We start from the raw sequence: 22567 nt of genomic DNA, 5'->3' as shown, positions 1-22567 counted from the left end.
ACGATGAGTGATTAATGTTAAGAGTGTGAACACGTCTTTACCATAGACAAAGATCGATAATGTTTATTTGTTATCTGTGACATGCCAAAAAAAATAGAGGCGACTGCAGTGCCCAATGCGAGGTTATAATTTAATTTGTTTTTCTTATTACATACGTAATGACAGTACATTTGGGCTTCTAAAATTTCTAATTTTTTTAAATTTACAGCTGAAATGCAATTTCATGCATAGTGAGGACAATTAAACGTGCAAAAGCTTTGTGACTCGCGACCCTTGGTGTGGATTGATTTCAAAATGGCGTCAAGCGCGTTGCTTGCTCGAATGCGTCATTTATAGAAGCTGTGCATGTGTATTTCTACAATGGTTTAAAAATAGAGGACTTGCATAAGGCAGTTGCATTGATTACAATGAAAAATGTCGAATACAGTGATAACGAACTACACGGACCTTAATGGGCCTTCCACGAAGGCTGATAGCTCTGTTGTTGTTATTGTAAACAAGGATGGATCTCTTTCTGTGGATCAAAACTTACTTGGAACTTTAATGGGTACGTGTTTAATTAGTGTGCTTTTGTACATTATTCGTTTAAAAGGGCGCCTTTTTCGGGCCATACTCGTTAACCGACAGTACACCCAAGCGACGCTCGCCGTGTCGCTTCTCAATTCTAGTTTACCCAACGAATTTTTAAAACATTTAGGTATTGTTTTATATTTGTATGCTTCTGTTTTACTTTATCAGGTTTTAATGTTTTACAGCCATACAAATCTATTTCTTATCGGAATTCCTCATATAATCCCTCTTGAATTACTATGTTAAAAGTAAAAAGATTTTTAAAGACTATATGCGGTTTTTTCGAGATATGACTACTGTTATTAAGTTTGCCTCTTATTTCCCTCTGTTTTTATCTCTCTAACTACGATTTTACATCGTAAATAGCCAATATTTATACTTTATTTACTCTACGCAGTTTTGGCGCCAATTTTTTCCTACCGTATATTTTATTGTTTACAAAATATATTGAATTGAAAGCATGCATTATTGCTCAATTTTAACACGTTTTAATTTAATTCTGCATATATTTTAAGGAACGGATGGATCCCAGGCTGCTGGAATAAGTGTAGTTCGAGTAGGACATGAAGGCAAGCCTGATGATGCCACGGACTCTGAGGGAGAGGATGACAAAATCCCACACGTAACACTTTCAGTTGACAGTTATTATGACGATCCTAATAGCATCATAAAGTATGGTAAGTACTTAATAAATTCACAAATGTATGTCTTTCTTTACCCCTATTTCTTTGCGCTCTTCTCTGTGAAGCTTAAAATTTATAGAGCTAATGGAGGTCCTCTAAGCTAGGGTTTCCATACACATACTTTGTAATATTATTGGGACAATGCCCAAGCAATATTGTTTTTTTTATACATATTCTATATTTGCTGCCCTTATTTTGATGTACTCATATTTGTTTTTTTATTTATTTACTGCACCAATTTAAATCCTTTGCTACTTACAGATAGTGGAGCTGAAATGTTGCAATCATTAAGAATTGAAACAAGAGAGAATAGTCTGATCGGGTTTCACAATGATCATTGTTACACACATCTAACATCTCCGAGTCAGTCTCTTCCACAGAGAACTGACAGCTTTGCTGGCTATGATGATCCCGTTATTGAGATCACACACACTCCACCTCCAAAACCAGTCCCGAGTGCAAAGAAAATCACAATATTGGAACAACAAATCATACCCAAAGGCCGAAAAATTGCTATAAATCCTCAGGAGGGTATTATCTTGAAAGGAAATGATGTATTAACAAAACCATTGCCAGTCTTGACTAAATCAAAATATGCCCCTGAACCAGAAAAAAGTACATCTAGTCAACCTAAAAGTGAGGAAGAAAATGAGTCATCATCTGCAAGCTCTTCTGCTGGTGCAATTTCTGACAGAGACTCTGATTCAGACTATAAAGACACAAAAGACAGGTCAGGACCTCCCAAGTTGCGTAAAACAAAATTAAAACCTCGAATTCTAAAGAGTGCCCAAGCCGCTAAAGTCAAAGTTAACCCTAAAGTGGCCGCCAGATTGAAGTCTAACAAAAGTCTTGTTAGACGAGAAATTAAAGAAAAAATCATCATTAAAAATTTACCAGAAAAGAAGCAAGTTTCTTCAGATAATGTATTACAGAAGGTGATTCCTGTTACTGTACCAAAACTCAACCTCAGTGGCCATGAACTCAGCAGAGTTGTAGTAAAACCATCTTTGAAACCAATCAAAAAGGAAAAGAAAACACCTGCACACGTTTCTGCCTTACTAACTGACATGACGTCACTGTTCTCCACACCTGATGTGATTAGGAGGGTTTCAACTGAAAATAAACCACCTACTATAGGTGAGAAGGAACAAGTTGTCGGCATCAAAAAACTGGACCCTGCTAAACTACAGGAAGGAGAAGAAAAGCCATCAGATGTGGTCAAGCCTCTTGGAGTCACAGATAAAACCAAAAGTGTTGTTCCACAGAAAACATACTCCAAACAGAAGGCAAACAATCCTTCTGATAAAGTATCTAAAGGCTACGATCTCATTCCTCAAATTGATGATGCCAGTCTAGCGCAGATATTCCAAGACACTCCCGTTACAACTTTAAACAAAACTCAGCCTACTATTTCAACAATTCATACTATGAACAGTCCAAGTTTAGCTGGCCCACTATCTCCCACTCTAGACCTACTGGGGGCCCTGCCGTCCGAGGAGGAAGGTTTGAGCGAGGACTTCCTGATGCATGTGGCCCAGCTGGTGGAGAGTTCGGAGAACCTCCAGGAGGTCCTGGACAAACAGGTTCTCGGCAAAGTGGACACGGTCCCGGCCACCACCGTAGCGACGGCGCCGGCCGTCCAACCTTCCACGCCCCAGATGCCCGCATCGAGGAGTCTTCTATACCAGCAAACACCACCAAAAGCGGTGAAAACCCTGCCGCCGCAAAAGAACCCAATTGAGATAGTGAGACGCGACGGTCGCGTTATCACATTGCCGCCGATAGAGGCGCCCGCCACAAGGTCATCGAAACGGAAGAGTCAAATGACGAGCCAGGAGAGCACCGGCGCCCCCGCTGCAGAGCCGGCGCCCCCGCCCCCGCCGCTCGCCACGCCCCTCGCCGCTCCCGTGGCCGCCCCCCTGGCCGCCCCCCTGGCCGCCCCCGAGCCGCCGCGCCACCACACCTCCAAGGCCTACGTCAACAAGAAGCTGCCATCTAACAAACCTGAACCGGCAGTGCCTGCTCCGCCCGTTGTTCCTGACAAAATGTTTACAGAATCTCAGGAGAGCTGGAACTCGGAAGATGATCCTTATAGGTATATAAAAGATTGTATAAACCGTAAGGCCTTATTCATAAAGTTTTATAACATTATAAAAACCTGCTATCATTCATAAAAGTCCAATTATGTTCTCGTATCCCGCAAAGTTCTGCAAAATTACCTGCAACGAATGTTCCCTAAAGGTGACAGTAGCAAATTGAAACATCTCATCAATTTTGTTTTTAATTTATCCCTTAATCACAATGATAAATTGTAAAATATTGTTTAACCACCTATTGTTAATTGAACGTTATCATTCGATTGTTATTTGATTTACTTATCATTTGAAGGAGGTTTTATGCCATTACAATCTGAAAGTCTTACAAGATTGTAATTACATAAAACCTCCTGATTGATACATAAACCTCTTTGTCGTTTATAAATAAATGACAACGTTTTTTTTTAATCTTACATGGGAATTATGTCAAGTACACCTGTTTGGGATATCCTTTATCGAAACATTTTTGATAAATTTCACGATATGAATAGGGCCGGAAATAATATTGATCCATTAAAGTCGAATTCATTACGTGATTACTTAAATTGTGCTTTTTTTAGATTGTGGTGTATATGTAAACAGCCCCACAACAATCGCTTCATGATATGTTGCGACAGCTGCGAGGACTGGTTTCACGGCAAATGTGTTAACATTACCAAAGCGATGGGCCAGCAGATGGAGGAGGACGGCATCGAATGGCGATGTCCCAACTGCGTGAAAAAGACTAAACCTACTCCTAAAACTATCACAAATAAAGTGAGTATAAAGTCAAGTAAATTTAGCCTTAGGTTTATCAAGTTTTTCTGATCTTCATATTATGTTTTATAAGCCAGGATACAACATTGATACAGTTCTTTAAAAAAGTATGTTTTTAGGGTTCCGTAGCCAAATGGCAAAAAACGGAACCCTTATAGATTCGTCATGTCTGTCTGTCCGTCTGTATGTATACCGTCCGTGTCCATACTTGGAACTGAAACTCGAAATTTTTTTTTTCATCAAACCCATACGTGTATCTATGGATAGGTCTTCAAAAATGATATTGGGGTTTCTAATATCATTTTTTTCTAAACTGAATAGTTTGCGCGAGAGACACTTCCAAAGTGGTAAAATATGTCCCCCCCCCCCTGTAACTCATAAAATAAGAGTGATAAAACTGAAAAAAATATATGATGTACATTACCATGCAAACTTCCACCGGAAATTGGTTTGAACGAGATCTAGTAAGTAGTTTTTTTTTAATACGCCATAAATCGAAAACCGCAATTTACCTTTCACTCACGTTTCACATAAAAAATACATTGTTAAAATTATGTAATGTACGGAACCCTCGGTGCGCGAGTCCGACTCGCACTTGGCCGGTTTTTAAGAAATGATGCTGTTCAATATTACTAGGAATAATATTAATAGCTTAGGAGCTATTATTAGCTTAGGAGAATATCCTATCAAAATTTTCAAAACAACAAAAATGCAGGAGTATTTTGAGAATAAAAGTTGATTCACCACTATCCGTACTATAATATTATATTAAATTATATGCGAAATATTAAATTAAATGCGAAAGTGTGTCTGTCTGTTACCTCTTCACGCTTAAACCGCTGAACCGGGCGGAAGCTAATAATTTTTATAAAATGTGAAGTGTAGCACAAGATCATAAGCTTAATGTCTTTAAAAGTTATGACAGATTAGCACTCATAAATATACTTGTTAACATGTATGTTTTTGTCCTCATCATGAATCACGACATACTGACTCTTGACTTTTGTGATATTTTAGATGACAATTCAAAAGAAGCAAGAAGTTGATATTGATCAATCACCACCTCTTCTGGTGTCGCCACCTGCGAGCAAAGCCGTATCGTCAAAGACGAGTTGCATTGTTTGCAAGAAGCCTGCTCGTGCCAGCAGCATTTACTGCAGCGACGCGTGTATTCTGAAGCACGCCCAAGACTCGTTGGGAAATCCAACACCAGGGAAACCAGATGGAGAAAGAGATCATGATAAGACAAAATCAGATTCCAGAGTAAGCATAGTTATTCATACTATAATACTATCCTGCAATTTGAATTATTTAATAACTGTAAGTACAAGGAAAGCTATTTTTATTTTCTATTTTGATAATTTCAGGTAATTGTGTATGAAAGAAAGTCCGGCAGAGTACTTGCTGGACCGAATGCTCCCACACCTGAGAACTTGAAAGTTTGGCTACAAAAGAATCCTACTTTTGAAGTCGTGCGGCCTGGAACTCTCAGTGCTATTAAACCGAATGTAATGAAGAAGAAAGCAGCACCACCAGCAACAAAGGAACCAGGCAAAATACAAACAACACTTAATTTTGAACGAATTCCTAAAAAACCAGGGCTGCAAACTCCTAAAGAACTCAAAGAGATTTCTCCTAAACTAATGTACTCAAGAGATGAGCCGAAAACTCTGACGTCACCGAAAACTCCTGTGACGCCGAAATCACAGCAGCCGCAATTCCCTGACACTCCAAGACCCAGTACTTCTGGCCTAAGGACTATGGCAGAACCCAGAAAACTCGTTCGCACCGCTAATCGGTCAGCCAGCGAAAAAGCAACTAAGGTTAGATTTCTTATAACATTAGTTAACTTTTTGACTGCCTTTGTATTGCGTCATCTACTCGAAGGTTAGCTGGAAGATTACTTATAGGGATAAGTTCGCCTTTGCACTTCCATTACTGTAATTTATTTTTGTAAACCTGTGTTGTGTACAATCAAAGAGTATATAATAGGATAGAGCGGTACTGTCATAGTAAATTTTGTAACCACAGTAAATTCACTGCCATCTATCGACACACGATTAAAACTAAAAATAAAAATATCAAAAATGTATTGATATACGGATAAATGATTTTTTTTATTTGCATTTATTATATTATTATTTTTATATGATTTTGATCCATGTTCTTTTACTGTTATGCGTTAAAATTGTTAAATAACAAACGAAACCGTCAACGCCATCTATACGAGAGTAGGCCAAAGGTAGTGGCGTCATCTGATCGAGAATCAAATTTTCTTGATTTTCGAGGCACGTTTTTTCCTTAGATTGTATCCATCTATTACGGAGTTATCTTCTCGTTCTCGTTCTTCCTTTCGTTATCTTTGGTACAATAAAGTGATTACTACTACACGTTATAATATCACATCGCTGTAAATAAATGCTTGACAAATCAAGAGAACTAAGTTTCCTTTGCCGTCAAAGGTTTAAATTAGTATTCAATCTGATAAAGTAAAAACTTGCGCTCGTAAAACATTTTATGTGTGTACGGAAGATATTGTTTCATGCCTTATACGTAACGGCAATAACCTTGATCGTGTTTGCACGTTGATTATAACTCGACATGCCCGTAATATTACGTTACAGACACCATCGGTCTCGCCGGCCGCAGCGCGCAAAAAGGACACGCCGCCCGACACTAGAAACAAAATGAAGTCCGCGGAGCCCATCCGGGACAACGTGAGGAAAGCCTTGCAAGAGCAGATGACTGTCCGCATGGCGGAGAACACCGGGCCCAAGTTCAGTGAAGACGAGATAAAACAGTTCGCGTACGACACAGAGATCGAACTGCACGAGTTGTTCCGGGACGTCGGCATGAAGTATAAGGCGAAGTACAGGTCGCTAATGTTCAACATCAAAGACCGGAAAAATCTTTCGCTTTGGCAGAAAATCTGTGATAAAACTATAACACCTAAACAATTGGTATGTATTCTTTTATTAACATTATTTACATGACGATGTAAATTAATTAGTATTTATGTTGTAATCCCTCCGTGTTTTAGGTACGATTGTCGCCAGAGGAATTAGCTAGTCAGGAGTTAGCACAATGGAGAGACAAGGAAGCTAAATATCAGTTGGAGTTAATAAAGAAATCTGAACTGGATCTATTAGCTGCCAGTAAAACATATGTTCTTAAGACACATAAGGGTGAAGAGGTAACATACTTATTACATACCTACTTACTTTATTATTGTCGATTTGGTAAATAAAAGTTGTATAACTTTTTTCTATATTCTAGGTAATGGAGACAAAAGAATCTGTTTCCACCGAGTTGGACCGGAACGTGCCAGTAGAAGATTTGGTCTCTGCTCTGAATGACTCCACAGCTACTGAGGAACCTTCAAAAGACAACTCCTCTGAAACGTAAGTTTCGTTACAAATTGCCACACACACTCTGTGCCTATTTTGATGTACGGAATATTAATAAGTCTTCCTTCCGTTTCAGCACCGAAAGTCCGGTGAAACCCAATTCTAATAAAAAGCATAGTAGTAAGAAAAGCGCAAAAGATTCTTCCCATTCCAAAAAAAGTAGTCGAGAATCAAAACGAGACTCCGGAAGCAGAAAATCACGATCGTCAAGAAGAAAGTCGGACGGGAAAGATAAAGATGAAAGACATACTCGAAGATCGGAAAAGAGGACGAGAGCTGCATCTAAAGATAGGTCGACGAGAGACTCTCCGAAAGAGAAAGACACCGAGCGCAGTAGGCGAAGATCGCGGTCGAGAACTAAACCGAAAAAGCGGTCGAAGTCTCGTGAACATTCCAGGTCGGTCTCCCCTCGGCGGGAACTGTCGCGCTCGCGCCGCCGCTCGCGCCGCTCCAGGTCCAGGGAGCCCGCGCGGCGCCGGCACGGCTCGCGGCCCGAGCGCACCGCCAGCACCGACGACAAGGCCAAACATCGCTCTAGATCTCAAGAAGTGGTTTACACTAACACCAAAAATGAGTAAGTATTATTTTGCTGTAGCGTTTATTATATTGATTAACTTTGACGATGTTTTTTGATTTCTAGTTTAGACTACAAAACTAACATCGTTTACTTTCCTGTAGATCTACAGATTCCGATTCATTGGAGAGGCCAAAGTCTGCGATGCTGAAGGAAGCGCACCCCGAATATGACCCGCACGAACCCATGATCACTTCCGCGTTTTCCGAAGAGGACCTCAGGAAATCGCGGGACGATGTGTATGAAGATAGCTATAACAAGAATGAGATCGGAGAATACGGCAACACGGATTACGATCCGACGAAAACTTTCACGGTGGATGCTAGTTTATTGCCCGGTACCACTTTCGCCTCACCAAAGCCTAGTTCTGAAAAACTGGAGAAAGTTGCAGGTAATATAACAAATATCTTGTTTGTTTGTGGGTCGTTCAACTTATTTTTTGCTGCTTTGTTCTGTACCGTGAGCCAGGGGGTAACAATTACGATTGTTCGTAAAAATGCTGTAACATTTACTTCTTGCTAGATTTTTTAGCAGATGGCCTACAAAGAAATGGTTTTTAAGTTACAAAGGATTGCCTGTTTAATGCGATGAAATACCATATAATGGCTTTTATTTATAAGTTATGTGACCCAGGCGACGTGACCATGGCAACGAGATTTACAAAAAAGTTGTTACACATAATTATATTTCTTTTCAAAAATGTTATTGAAACCAATCTGAGGGTAAATAAACCGTTGTTAAAGTGGTAATTAGTATCATCCAGTCGCATATGTCATGGAAATCGAAGATATTTGAATAGGCGGCACGCTCTCGTATTAAGCCATCAGTGCCGGTTACAGAGGCGGAGAGCGACCAGGAGCCCAGCAGCACTGTGGAGCACTCGTCGGCGCCGGTGTGGAACGGCTGCATCAACATGGTGGACGTGGCGCGTTTCTACGTCGCCGCACACGAGGTATGTTACGTTTAGATTACAACGTTGTACCTACTCACAGTATCTTGTAAAAATAATGCAAAAGAGACATACAATGGGCTGGTTGGGCACTCGGAAGTGATTCGTCTATCAATGTCATACGGCATCCTTTTATGGGGGCACGCTGCAGATGCTAATTGTATCTTTATATTGCAAAAACGGGCGATTAGAGCTATTTATAATTTGGGATGTAGGGTCTCCTTAAGAGACAAATTTGGAGAATTAGACATTTTGACATTTGCGTCGCAATACATTTATGAAAATCTATTATATGTGCAGAAAAATAAACACATGTTTAAGAAATATTGCGACATACACAACAGAAATACAAGAAACAAAGAGAAACTTGTACCTACTACAACTAGACTTCAGAGGATAAGTAAATCTTTCATTGGCCAATGTGTTCGTTTTTACAACAAAATTCCTTTTGATATTCAAAGTTTGCCATTAAATTAATTTAAATCGGTCATTAAACGAAAGTTCTGCAAATATGGATATTATAAAATATCAGACTATTTAGAAGACGTTAACCCTTGGAGTTAATAAGTATGTGCATAGTGTAACATAGATAATGTTATTTAATATTTAATTTTTAAGTAAATACAATTGTTTGACGTCATAAAGAGATTGTAAAATCCTATTATGAAAATAAACGATATGATATGACGATATGATATGAATGTGGTTGAGGCTTAAATTTTGTGAAGAAGAACACATTTTCTTCTCTAGTCGTACTGAATTGAATTTGGTATAATCTTGTTACTATTTATTGCACTATGTGTCAAGGTCTATATAACGGCAATGTTAGGAATACAAACATTAGTAAGTGAAAATGCTGCCACGTTTAAAATGTTTACAATTTGTTTGTTCATAGGTATCCGGAACAGCGGCGGATATAGAGGATGATCTCAGCACGGAATTGGATATCGTGGGCAGGATAAACCCCGACACGGTGTGGGACTACATCAGCAAGATGAAGAGAGCTAGCAATAAAGACATAATCATATTAAAGCTGCAGGCTGCGAACGACGAAGAAAAAATGCAGTATATAGCTCTTTACAGCTATCTCAGTAGTAGGAATAGGTGTGTCTTTATTTCCCTCACCTTCATCCACTATAAAACCGCATCTGTCGATTTTACTCGGTGTATTTTTTAAATCACATAATTATGGCTCTTGCGTGACACGGGGCTAAATTAATGGTACATTGTGATACAAGTGTGGTACGTTGGTCATTACCCACGAGGCGATATTGTGCGCGCGAGCTGTAGGCGAGCGCACAATAAGAAAGCCGATGTGTGTAATGACCAATGCACACGCGTTTCATACGACGTTTTTCAACACACTTACGAGGAAAAAAAGGAAACTTTCATTAAAAGAGTAAATACCAAAAACTGTTATACTGCCTGCCGCGCCTCTCGCCTGCCGCGGGCGGGCCGGCCGGGCCGCGGCAGGCGAGAGGCGGGGCGCCGGCGCCTGCGCCTGCCAGTCCACGTGGTAAAATCTACTCAACTTTAAGAAGGCTCCGTTTCCATACATATTAGCAATCAGTTACTTTCTTAAGTCAGTCGGATTATCATTAATTACCTAACAAGATCTATAATATAATAAAAAAACACGCGTGTTTAATATCTAGGATTATGAGCCTAAAAGCGGTTCAAAAACTTACATGTTACGAGCAAAAATGTTGAAATTAGTACATTATGATACAAGTGCGAAAAATAGGAAATCCGAAACGAGTGGCGATAAATTACAACACGACAGAAGGGAGTGTTTTAAATCGACACGAGTTGCGAATTACCTATTCGCACGTGTATCGTACAACGTTTTCATCATCATCATCATCCTGTCCAGGCCGGTTTCGGCCTCGGCGACTGGGTTTTTCTGGTTAGTGAGAGCGACGATCGTGAGCTCAGGTGGCTGACGTAGCTTATTTTCGCAGTAAATGTACGACCACACTCACCGCAGGTCAGCGCCCCTCCGACAATATTATAGTTTATGATCGCAGGTGGTCGGGCCTTTAACTGGTCACGCTTCGCGTCGAGTTCGACTCTCCTCGGTTCTTCAAAGGCTTGCACTTTTGTACTTACTGTATGCCTCCACTTCGGCCGATCTTGTGCCGAAGTCTCCCAGTGCGATGGTTCAATGTCACATCTCCGCATGTGTCGCTTCAGCACATCTTTGTAGCGCAGAAGTTGGCCGCCCTGTTTCCGCTCCCCACTTTGCAACTCTGAGTAGAAGATGCGCTTAGCAACTCTGCCATTAGACATACGGGAGACATGACCACACCATCGCAGCTGTCGCCGCATTAGATAGGCTTAAATGCCGCTGACATTAGCACGACGTAGAACCTCGGGTGTTCCTGACACGATCTGACCAAGAGATGTTCATAATGTCACGCAGGCATTTAAGGTGAAACCTATCCAATGCACGAATGTGTTTTCGGTAGAGACACCACGTTTCAGAGGCATGCCTCTGAAACAACGTTTTACAGTGCATATGGCCCTTTAAATTTTCGACATAGTTGCGTAATGTGCTAATTATCGCACTATTGCGGTAATGTAGCCCCATATCTACTGTAAATAATTTTACGGTTTAGACTTATTTGTCGGAGCTAAATTTCAAGTATTGCACAAAAACATTATCTTATTAGTTATTTATTTTCTAACTAATTTCTAATTAATAGTTATTTTCAACACACTTCCTCGTAACATGCAATTTATTGAATCGATTTTAGGCTCATAATATATAAACACGCGTGCTTTTTCATTATATTATAGAACTTGTTAGGTCATTACATTAATTAATGATAATCCGTTTTAGTTTTTGAACAATCAAGAGCCTACCAGCTGGTGCGGTGAAAATAACTATTACACTTTTGCACCTTACTCCTTTCTGATAAGGTAAAAAATATAATCATATCTTTAACGTGGACTAAAAAATACACATAGTGAAATTGACCCGATTGCGTGAATATCAAATGTAAAACTACGTCGAAGCGAAAGAAATAGTAGTACAGATGTAGTACGTACATAGTTGTTTTCCATCGCATTTTTTCGGAAACGTTCATGTCATGCTACTTCAGTCAACCTCAGTATTTTTTGTACCGAGACTGACTGAAATAGCAAGACACGTTCGTACGTTTCTGTGAAAATACGATGGAAAATAATTATGCACCGGGATCGGAACCGGTTTTTTGCAAAAACTTCGAAATAACCATATATTTCGAATTATTTTATACTCTAAATGTAGGACTCAGTTGTGTTTTTAGGTAACGACTTCGTATTGTTTGATTAGAAATGAAAAAAATAACAAAGAACAAAAAAATACCGTTTTCGTTCCCATACAAAAAAAACCGGTATCTGATCCCTGTTATGCACTACATCTGTAGTAGTGAATAATCCTTTCCTTTCCCATCGTATTTCTCATGCTACTTTAGTCGACCTCAGTACTTTTTGTACTAAGACTGACTGAAATAGCATGAAACGTTCGTACGTTTCCGTAAAAATACGATGTGACAGAATTATTCAGTACATCTGTATGAACGTAGTTTGAAACATACAATGCGGGCCGGAAGTACGTTTGAGTGTAGAGGATTGACACGGGTGTGGTGTGTGGTGTGGTTGCAGGCTGGGCGTGGTGCGCGTGCTGAACACGACGCTGGTGAAGGACTTCTACATCGTGCCGCTGCCGGCGCACACGGCGCTGCCGGCCGTGCTGCTGCCGCTGGAGGGGCCGGGGCTGGGCGAGGCGCGCACGCACCTGCTGGTCGCCATCGTCATCCGCCAGCGCAAGAAGCGCCCGGCCGCACACCCGCCATCGGCACCGCTGCCCGCCAAGGTACGTCACACCATATAGAATAGAACACCGACAGTTAACTAAAACATGTTAATACATTGACGATCAATATAAATGAGATATTGCCGAGTGGTTTCATTGCTTTATATGACCCTATTTATTTATTTGTATTTTGTGTCTGTTTTCCCAAATGTGATAAATGTTTTAAAATATTAGGTTAAATTTGTAAATAATACGTTTTTTTTAAATCATGATAAAGCTAGCTAGATTTATTTTAAGCTCAAATGCATGTGAATTTGTGTGAGTTTGATGACAAATATAAGTGAGATGTTCTCTAGTGGTTTCATTGCTTTATATATCCCTATTTATTTATCTAGTGTCCCGTTTACAAGAACGTTCTCTGCGAACGATCTCCATTAATTAAGTCAGCATTATGGATAGGTACTAAATGGCATGCAATATTAATAATGCTCTGCGATACATCACAGTCACATCACAGGGAATATTCACATTTGTTCATGACCAAGTAGCAGAAGGCAGAAACTAATGGAAAAAAAAACCTACTGGAAACAAATGGGAATTATTCCTACTGGGAATAGTATTAGCTTACTTATGTGTATTGCCTGGACAAACGATTCCTCAATTTGGAGAAACAAAAAATTGAGAAAACATGTTTTGATGACATGGACTTGCTAATAAGTAATAATAAACGATTTTGTAACTGGGCGTAGGTATCTACTATCAGTCAGCTTTCTTTAAGGGCTTATTACACTGCTAAATTTAGTGACTAACAAGAGGGACGCCGCTATACGTGAGACGCGATAAGAGATACATCCTATCGTTTTTCACGTATAGCGTCGTCCCTCTTGTTAGTCACTAAATTAGGATAGTGTAATAAGCTCTTTAACGCTTGTTTGGTGTGACCAACGAGGCTATAGGAAAATTTTAAGCTTGTTGAAACTATTATTTTTAAACATTGATCAATCAACCAGACTCCAAAGAATTCGCCCCTAACTATAATGTATGATCGTAATTATATCCTTTCTGTTATAATTTCCAAAAGATTAGCATCCTCCAAACATTAGATCAGTGGTACCTACCTTTTTTTTTTAAATTATAAACTGATCGGCGATTGGCCCTAGTCACACCTGATGGAAAGTGAGGCAGGGCCTAAGATGGAGCTCACCGGTTCAGTAACAGCCTATTCACTCTTGTTTTAAAGAGACCGAGGTCATATTGATCAGGGAATACAGATGGCGGTAGCGCATTCCATTCCTTAGCCGTCCGTACCAAAAAGGGGGAGGCAAAACGTTTCGTCCGAACGAATGGAATGTGGACCACGAACGGATGCATTCGCTCCCCGCGCCTGGATGTCCGATGATGGAAAGGGGAAGGTGGGATCAGGTCGTGCAGTTCCTGTGCGCACTCCCCGAAATGTATCCGATAGAACACCGATAGGCAAGCGACTCGACGGCGATGCTCAAGGCTCTGTATCCTTGACTTGACAGATGGGTCATCGCCAAAGAGTCTATGAGCCCGGCGCTCTATTGAGTCCAGGGTCGCCAGCTGATATTTGGCAGAACCGTCCCATAGGTGGGAGCAGTATTCCATGCACGAGCGCACCTGTGCTTGGTATAGGGAGAGAAGCTGATTCGGCGTGAAATACCGCTTCACCTTAAATAGGACACCAAGTTTTTTGGCAGCAGTTTTAGCCCTAGACTCAATAGTCGACCCGAAGTTTAAGTTTGATTTTAAACTTAGACCAAGAAGCTCTAAAGTGTTGGTCACGGGAAGGGACACATTTCGGAAAGTGGGAGCCAAGGTGAACTGGCTCCGTTTTGCGGTGAAAAGACACGCCTGTGTTTTAGTGGCGTTGAATCCAACCAAGTTGGCCGAGGCCACTTTTGGGTGGGCGAGCCCCATTCGGACACGGCATCCAAGGACAGATTCAATCGCTCCACCATGGTCTCCCTGAGGATCTTGGAGTCAGCTTCACTGACCCTCGCGTCACCAAGGTATCTCTCCGTAACCGTGCTGTCATCCGCGTACCCAAAGATACCGGGCTTGAGCAGATCGTTGATGTGCAGCAGAAAGAGGGTCGCGGAGAGGACTGAACCCTGAGGTACCCCGGCATTAATAGCCAAAGATCAGACGAGCATCCATCTAGGACAACTCGAATAGATCGGTCCCTCAGGAAATCAGTGATCCAGGAGCGCAGGCCAGAGGAGATCCCATACGCGGAAAGCTTGCTAATTAGGCTGTCGTGCCAGACTCTGTCAAAGGCCTTGGAAATGTCGAGGGACACGGCGATAGCCTCACCATGTCTCTCGATGGCCTCGCCCCATAGGTGGGTGGCATAAATCAGAAGGTCCCTAGTAGACCGATCGTCAACTCGCCCTCAACCAAAATGACGACTGAGGCCATAAAACTCGAGGCAGGGGGGCTCGGCGGTCGTAGTGATGGCAATGTGTCGATTTCGAAGTGTTTTAAACGTCGATGTAATTCTATTTTATTTTAGTTTCACTGTAATTGCCCAATTATTTAATGATTTTTGTCTGTGTAAATATTATAAGTTATTAAATAGTAGCGTAGTTAACCTTCTTATACTTCAGTTTTACACTTCTATACCTTAAATAAAGAAATTGTATAAATTATTTATTTGAAATATTATGCACATGTTTTTAATTATAATGTTACACCGTATTTCCACTATTATTATAATAATATTGAATTCATGCACAAGAAAATGTACCTATTCACTCACTCAACTTATCGACGTTCCTTTATGTGTGTTTACTACCTGCACTAATGGTCTCGCTCGCTCCGTGCAATACAATGGGAAACTGATAACGCGAGCTCAAGGGTTTTATTGCCCTAGTCGTCATTTTGGTTGAGGGCGAGTATAGTAGGTAGTTATAACGATAACTTTTAGTAGGTAGTTATTTTATTTGGTTAAATGCGTTTTCGTTTAACCATTTTATTTTATGTTCATTGCACATGTACATAATTAAATATTAATTTATGATAGGTTAGTCTGTTGGGAAGTATGTTGAAATTGTTCAATAAATTATTTACCTACCCTCAGGTTTCGCAAAATTTACTTCATCAGTGGATCGACAGACGTTGGTAACAGGATTTATTTGGGGAAGTTAAAAAAAATAGACCGTGATGGTCAATGTTCTACGCCATTGGTATTTGGATAAGGCGTACGGGCAGACTATTTTTTAAATAGAACAAGGTGGCAAACATAGTCCGCTTCATCAGGCATCGTAGCGGTCACCGTAAGGCGTACACTATGGATGCCGATTTTTTGGAATCCTGCACACAGTAATAAGCTAGATGTTAACTGTTTTACGTTACAAATAACCAATATACCAAATAATATGTTCGCTTGCAGCAAGTGCGGCGCTCGTCGCGCAAGCGGTCGTACACGCCGCCGGTGCTGGCGGCGGCGGCGGCGGGGGTGGGGGTGGGGGGCGCGTCGTACACGCCGCCGGTGCTGGGGCCGGGGGCGGGGGGCGCGTCGTACACGCCGCCCGCGTCGCCGCGCCGCCGCGCGCTGCCGCCGCCCGCCGCCTACACCTCGCCCAAGCTCTCCACCTCCGTCAAGGACAAGATAGCCGCCACACTAGGTGAGTAATATCCCAAGTAGCACAAAGGTTCTGTATAACTGCATTTTACAGTACACCGTGGACCTATTAGCAGCTTAAAATCGCTGTATATCAGCACTATATGCTGCTATAACTCTAATTTAGGCACAAATTACGTTGCTAAATGCTGTGCAGGGACCGGCCCGCTATCCCTTAACGGGGTTTTATAAGGGTATTGCATAAGGCTTAGCTCACCATACCCTTTGCCAGACGAAACCCTTTGTTTTGCTTTTTAAAACCCTTATATAAAGCTACCACATTTGAGTAATCGGTAGCCCAAATACCCTTACAAAACCCTTATCATCCGCTCACCAACAGCTTGCATATTGCTTATAAGGGTTAGCCTTATAAAGGCCTTTTAGCATATAAGCGTGTTAATTTAAGTCGTCTACCTTGTTCATAAAGCACACATTACTTCAAATCCGAGCGATCGTCGGCGGCGACGGCGCCGTTCTTTGACTAGGCACGTATTTTCTTTCCTTTTCATACACTACCGTAGATATATACTAATCCTGTCTCTTTCACGCAAAGGGAAACCTTTATAAAAAGCGCTTAAAGATAAGGTAACCCTTATTAAGAGCTAGCCTTAATTTTGGTTAGCTTTTCGGTAAGGGTTAGTCAAAGGTAAGGGTACGAATGGGCTTGCAGTTCAAAAGGGAAAGTCTTTCAATGTGTTAGCCGTGTTTAAGTGTCGCCCATTGAAAGAAAGGAAAGGGTTGTCCGGTCCCCGATGCTGTGCAATTGATTTATAATTGCATTATATTAGCAATAATAAAGGTAACAGCTGCTCCAAGTGCGGAACATTGCCGGAATAACAAGGTACCTTGTTATTCCGGCAATGTTCCTACGTGGTACTATTATAGCTAATATATGCATCCGCAAAATTGGGATAAGTGTGGACATCTTTAAAGCTTTAAAGAAGCTAAAAGTAAATTAAAAATTATCAGTGAAATGGTGGTACGCAAAAACGCGATTTTAATTTTTACTCAGTACGAGAGAGGCATTGAAGTGCAAGTCTTATTGTGCGTGCAAATGAAGTTGCCGTTTTGTAAATAAATAATTTCAGATAAGCAAAACTTTGGGTTATTTATTTCCATTGTTTTAAATTTTAGCAGGAGTGTAACTTTACTGTGAAATACCATACCTACATATAGGATAGGTCAAAAATTTCACGCGCTCATAATATCATAAGTAAAAGGTACCACTTTGTAAACTTTGTCGCTTACGTTATGGACGAAATTTGTTTGTATCTTTATACGAATAACCTAAAGAACGTTCTTATGGCAAGCGACAATGTGGTACCTTTTGCTTGAAAACGACGCATGTGAAAAAGGGTAAAAATTAAAAAGGCGAAAATACGAGTGATTTTTTTTACCTACGAATTTTACATGTAAGCTGTTTTAGATATTCTTTTATTTTTGATTTAATTCAGTTCAAAACAAGCCAAAAGGAGAAAAGCTAAATTTTTACAATAATACGCGTTCAGTACTTAAAATTACCCATAAACAAGTGCTCAGTCTTAACTTTCATTTAATGCTAAATGCGATATTAATACACACGAGTGTACAGACAGACTTACAGCAGTGCGCTGCTGTGTAACTACATAAAAGGTCACACTTGGCTGTCAGCTGAGTAATGCACGTTTAAGCAGCACAGAGCATTATATCTTTGTTAATGAACTTCACCCTGTTTGCGTTATGGTCTGTGTAGAGATCCGTATGTTCTCTCTTTAAATGCAGGTTCTTTAAAGGTACATCTGTGAACCATTATTCAGAAAACTGCGCAATTTGTGTCCATAAAATGCGCTTTTGCAGCTGATAGGGTACAACGTTACTAAAGGCTGAATAACAGTGAACCTGTGGCGTCTTTGTAGCGCTAAATAGGATCGCTGTACAAAATAATGCATTATATTGTGTCTCGTTATTTCCTATGCAGCTATTGCACTCAGTGAACACTAATAAGTCGTTAAAAGTGCTTAAACAACCGATGTGGACCTAGTGTGGAATTATACAGGGTGGCTTGAAAAATAAGTGCATTCCCGTTGCCAGGGAGGTTTTGGGATTATACTGAGCAACTTTTACTATGGGACCATACACGAAATCGCGATTTTTTTTTTACCCTCCCATAGAAAATGGACTAGCCAAATTTTTTTTCGCGATTTCGTGGTTGGTCCCATAGTAAAAGTTGCTCAGTATAATCCCATAACCTCCCTGGAATGCACTTATTTTTTAGCCACCCTGTATAATGCAGCTTTGGGCTTCTTGGGATGTGCCTCATGTGCCAGTTGTTAGGACAGTTAACATTCAATTTTGCCAATCACATTATTTATTTATTTAAGACGAAAGTGGAGGACCCGCGCGAAATCAAATTTTCATACAAACGTCCTCATTTTCCTCTCTGGATATTAACATTATTGGAAATATTTTGACAAAATTTGTTGTATATCAATCACAGCTACGTTTGATTTTTTTCGAATTTGAAAATGAAGGATAAGTTGCCTCTGTTGCAATAGATTGAACGTGAATGTTTGCTTTGTTCAGCGTCAGCAGACGACGACGAGGCGTACAGCCCCGGCTCGTCCACCAGCAGCGGCAGCGCGCCCTCGTCGCTGCGCTGTAAGATGGACGAGCTCAACCGCCAGATCGAGGAGCAGAAGCAGCAGATACGGAAGATGACGCAGGCTGACTCCTCCGCCGCCGGCGAGGTAAACATCCACACTATTGGACTTGACTTCTACGGGTTGCCATGACGACACACTAATAATATTAGTTTAATACCGTTCGAGAAATATGGGCCACTGTTATGTGTCATACTCATGAACGGTTGCCATCTGTGATTACCTGTCTTATATCCATGGCTCTATCATGTTTGTAACCACATTCTTCGATACTTATTTTACCGCAGTCCACAAGTTATGTTGTTATTATTATATTATTGGCATTTATCATTTCATTTTGGGACTGAAATCTTTAGGCCCTTGGTAATTTTTTTTTTTTTTAAAGACTAATTATTATAAGTAATGTGTCGGTACTCCAGGACGAGGCTTACTCGCCGTCGCGGCCGATGACGCCGCCGGACGCGGATGCGGGTGCGGGTGCAGGTGCGGGCGCGGGTGCGGGGGTGGTGCCGCTGGCCGACATCGCGCTGCCGTCCAACCTGCAGGAGATCCTCGCCACCATCAAGCAGCGCTCCGAGCCCGCCGCCGCCGCCGACGTCGACATGCGGCTGCCCCAGCAACTGCCTTAGCCACCGGACCTGATTAAACTTACCGGAACCCTGATTATTTAGATGTATATGTATGTACGTCACGTCAAAAAGCTCCACCTGGCGTGTCAGAGACCGGTCGGGTTCGAACGCTAAGTTTTTAATGTGACTACTCAAATTGGTCTATCGAGTCTGACCATACCGCGTGAAATGGAGACGAGTCAAGAACTTACATGCGATTTTCGTTACGTTGCGGTATTTGGTCGTTCGACTGAATTCATTATACTCTGTTGTTATATAGCAATGTATTGAATATTGCATGCAAGTTCTTGGAACAGTCTAAATTAAGTTTGCGAGCCTTTATGTACGATGTGATTTCTTACATTAATTAATCGAGTAGTACGTGGCACCCGTTATAATTGAAAGTGCGATTTTTAGTGAAAGGACATTGCGATCTTGAGGCAATCTAGACCTAGACTAAAATCTGATAATATAGTGTTTTTAAGAACACATGGAGAATCATTTGGAAATGGTATGTGTATTTTTTATGAAAGTGTTTGCGTATATTTTATTTAGGTCAATGTTGAGCGGTGAATCAAGTGTTATTTTACTTATTTCGAGATTGAAATTGTTAATTCACGGTGAAGAAATTTACTCTGTTTTTAATGAACTTTAAGAGATAAAGCTATGATCTATAGTTAACTATATAAACGGGCGTTTTCTAAAATAAATATTGAAAACCTGATTTTCTCAGATCCTGGTGTTTCTGGGTTCTTTCAACTCAAAATTACTAGCATATTCAATCCTAATAATAAAAAAATTACCCAAAAATTTGTATGAAAATTGTACATGCACACTGTTGTCACGCACATACAAATAAAAAAATCACATTAAAACGTGACGTAATAGAATGGACGTGATTTAATGGCAGGGTGAAGAATGCTGTCGATTCTGAGTAGAATGAGCCCAAGAATGTCCAGATTTGAAAGAATCAGGTTTTCAATATTTATTTTTGAAAACGCCCAAATATGTTGAAACATTGTCTTCTGCCATCGGTGTAGTTATACAGCTGATTGTTTTACAGTAGGATGTAGTACAAGATTATTTATAAATAAATAGCGGTGTATAATTGCAGAGCGTAATTTACTTATTCTGTACTTGTAGAGAGTATAAATGATTATGGTTTTATCCGCCTGCGTCGCGACGAGAGTCCATCTACTGTGTAGTGGTTATGTTGAGAATATGTTATGTGTATATTTCTACTTTTGTAGACTAATTTAGACTTACTTTTTTATTACTTCAATGTACTAGTTATTACTTTAAATGTAATACACGAAAATGCATGCATGCTTAGCATGCAATCTTTTTGAAAATCTATGTGTGCAATAGATTGTATAAGAATGGTCAATGTTTGTATTGATTCGATAATATTAAGTGTCTATCACAATCTATACTTCAGTGATCAACATCAGACTGTAAATAGTTTAAACCTAACTATAGTTATGAAATCTTTTAATGATGTGTACAAAATTAAACATATATGGCACATTATAGACTCGAAATATTGTTTTATTTTATAGGCACATATATTACTTACCCTCAGTCCCTCACAAAAGTTACATTTGGATTAATTTCTATTGTTTCTTTGTGTGTATTTAAACTTATACCTGGGTGACCAGGTTATTCTAAAGGGGCCCACTGACTATCAGTCCGCCGGACGATATCGGACTGTCGGTTAGAACAAAAATTTGACAGTTCCGAACAACCGACAGCCCGATATCGTCCGGCGGACTGATAGTCAGTGGGCCCCTTTAGGAAAAGCGTACTTTACCGTAAATTATTTACTAAATATTTATATAACTAATTAGTTATTTACAGTAAAGTAGGCTTTTCCTAAGAATAACCTGGTCACCCAGGTATAAATTTAATTACACAACACACACAAAATTCAAAAAACAACAGAATTTAATCCAAACGTAATTGGTTATTTACTGTCAGTCTTTAATAACTGTATTCCATGCTGCTCCAATCCCGTTCTTTTTTAGGGTTCCGTACCCAAAGGGTAAAAACGGGACCCTATTACTAAGAAGACAGAAGACCGTCTGTCTATCTGTCACCAGGCTGTATCTCATGAACCGTGATAGCTAGACAGTTAAAATTTTCACAGATGATGTATTTCTGTTGCCGTTATAACAACAAATACTAAAAACAGAATAATATAAATATTTAAATGGGGCTCCCATACAGCAAACGTGATTTTTTTGCTGTTTTTTTTCGTAATGGTACGGAACCCTTCGTGCGCGAGTCCGACTCGCACTTGGCCGGTTTTTTATAAAATCCAAATACAAGTTACATTTTAATGATTCAGCTCGACATCAATTATCACATTTTACGAAAGTCATTATAATTTGACCTAAAATAAAATATAACCAAAAAAAAAAACATGCATTTAAGGGTTAAATCGAAATACTAAGGTTGAAATTCTAATGACTTAATTCCAACTACGCTAGGGTTAGGGTTAACCCTTGTCCATAGCGACAACATAACTTGCCTAGACTTGCCATCATATGTACGTAAAACAAACGCGCATCTCTACAATAAGAATAACGGTTCGAATTAAAGAATGACAAGCGGCAGTAGGTTTGGCATTTTATTTGGCATAGTTAGGTCAGGGCACAGAAATAAATAATATAGTTTGTCAAGGACTGTCTCTTTTCGGGCGTAGTCATTGTCTTGCATTGGTGCTGGCGCCCAGAAGAAGGGGATAAGTGTAATTTTTTTGTTGTGTTGGTCAAGATTTGCTTGACCAACTATAGCACTACCGTACAGAATCGGCGGTTTTGTAAAACCGAAGTTTGACA

General features: G+C 40.3%; 1 protein-coding gene across 1 annotated transcript; it reads left to right on the top strand.

Annotated features, from left to right (window-relative positions):
- The first annotated feature begins 171 nt into the window (after positions 1–171).
- Positions 172–21257, top strand: LOC134755742 (death-inducer obliterator 1). The gene is made up of 17 exons (XM_063692290.1): positions 172–547; positions 1086–1247; positions 1515–3348; positions 3910–4105; positions 5123–5368; positions 5473–5928; positions 6730–7065; positions 7146–7298; positions 7382–7506; positions 7589–8086; positions 8191–8477; positions 8926–9038; positions 9931–10139; positions 12684–12894; positions 16250–16484; positions 19043–19206; positions 19539–21257. Exons 1-17 carry the CDS (start codon positions 415–417, stop codon positions 19746–19748), a joined length of 5568 nt encoding a protein of 1855 aa, XP_063548360.1. The 5' UTR covers positions 172–414; the 3' UTR covers positions 19749–21257.
- Positions 21258–22567: the final 1310 nt, after the last annotated feature.

Source organism: Cydia strobilella, chromosome 3, assembly GCF_947568885.1.
Source record: "Cydia strobilella chromosome 3, ilCydStro3.1, whole genome shotgun sequence".
NCBI classification, from domain to species: domain Eukaryota; kingdom Metazoa; phylum Arthropoda; class Insecta; order Lepidoptera; family Tortricidae; genus Cydia; species Cydia strobilella.
Note: the sequence above shows the minus strand (reverse complement) of the source record. Positions and strands in the feature narration are given on the sequence as shown.

Coding starts and splice junctions, on each gene's coding strand:
- LOC134755742 (XM_063692290.1), top strand. CDS start 415: ATGTCGAATACAGTGATAACGAACTACACGGACCTTAATGGGCCTTCC. Junction 4,106..5,122: donor CTAAAACTATCACAAATAAA/GTGAGTATAAAG, acceptor GTGATATTTTAG/ATGACAATTCAAAAGAAGCA. Junction 9,039..9,930: donor TCTACGTCGCCGCACACGAG/GTATGTTACGTT, acceptor GTTTGTTCATAG/GTATCCGGAACAGCGGCGGA.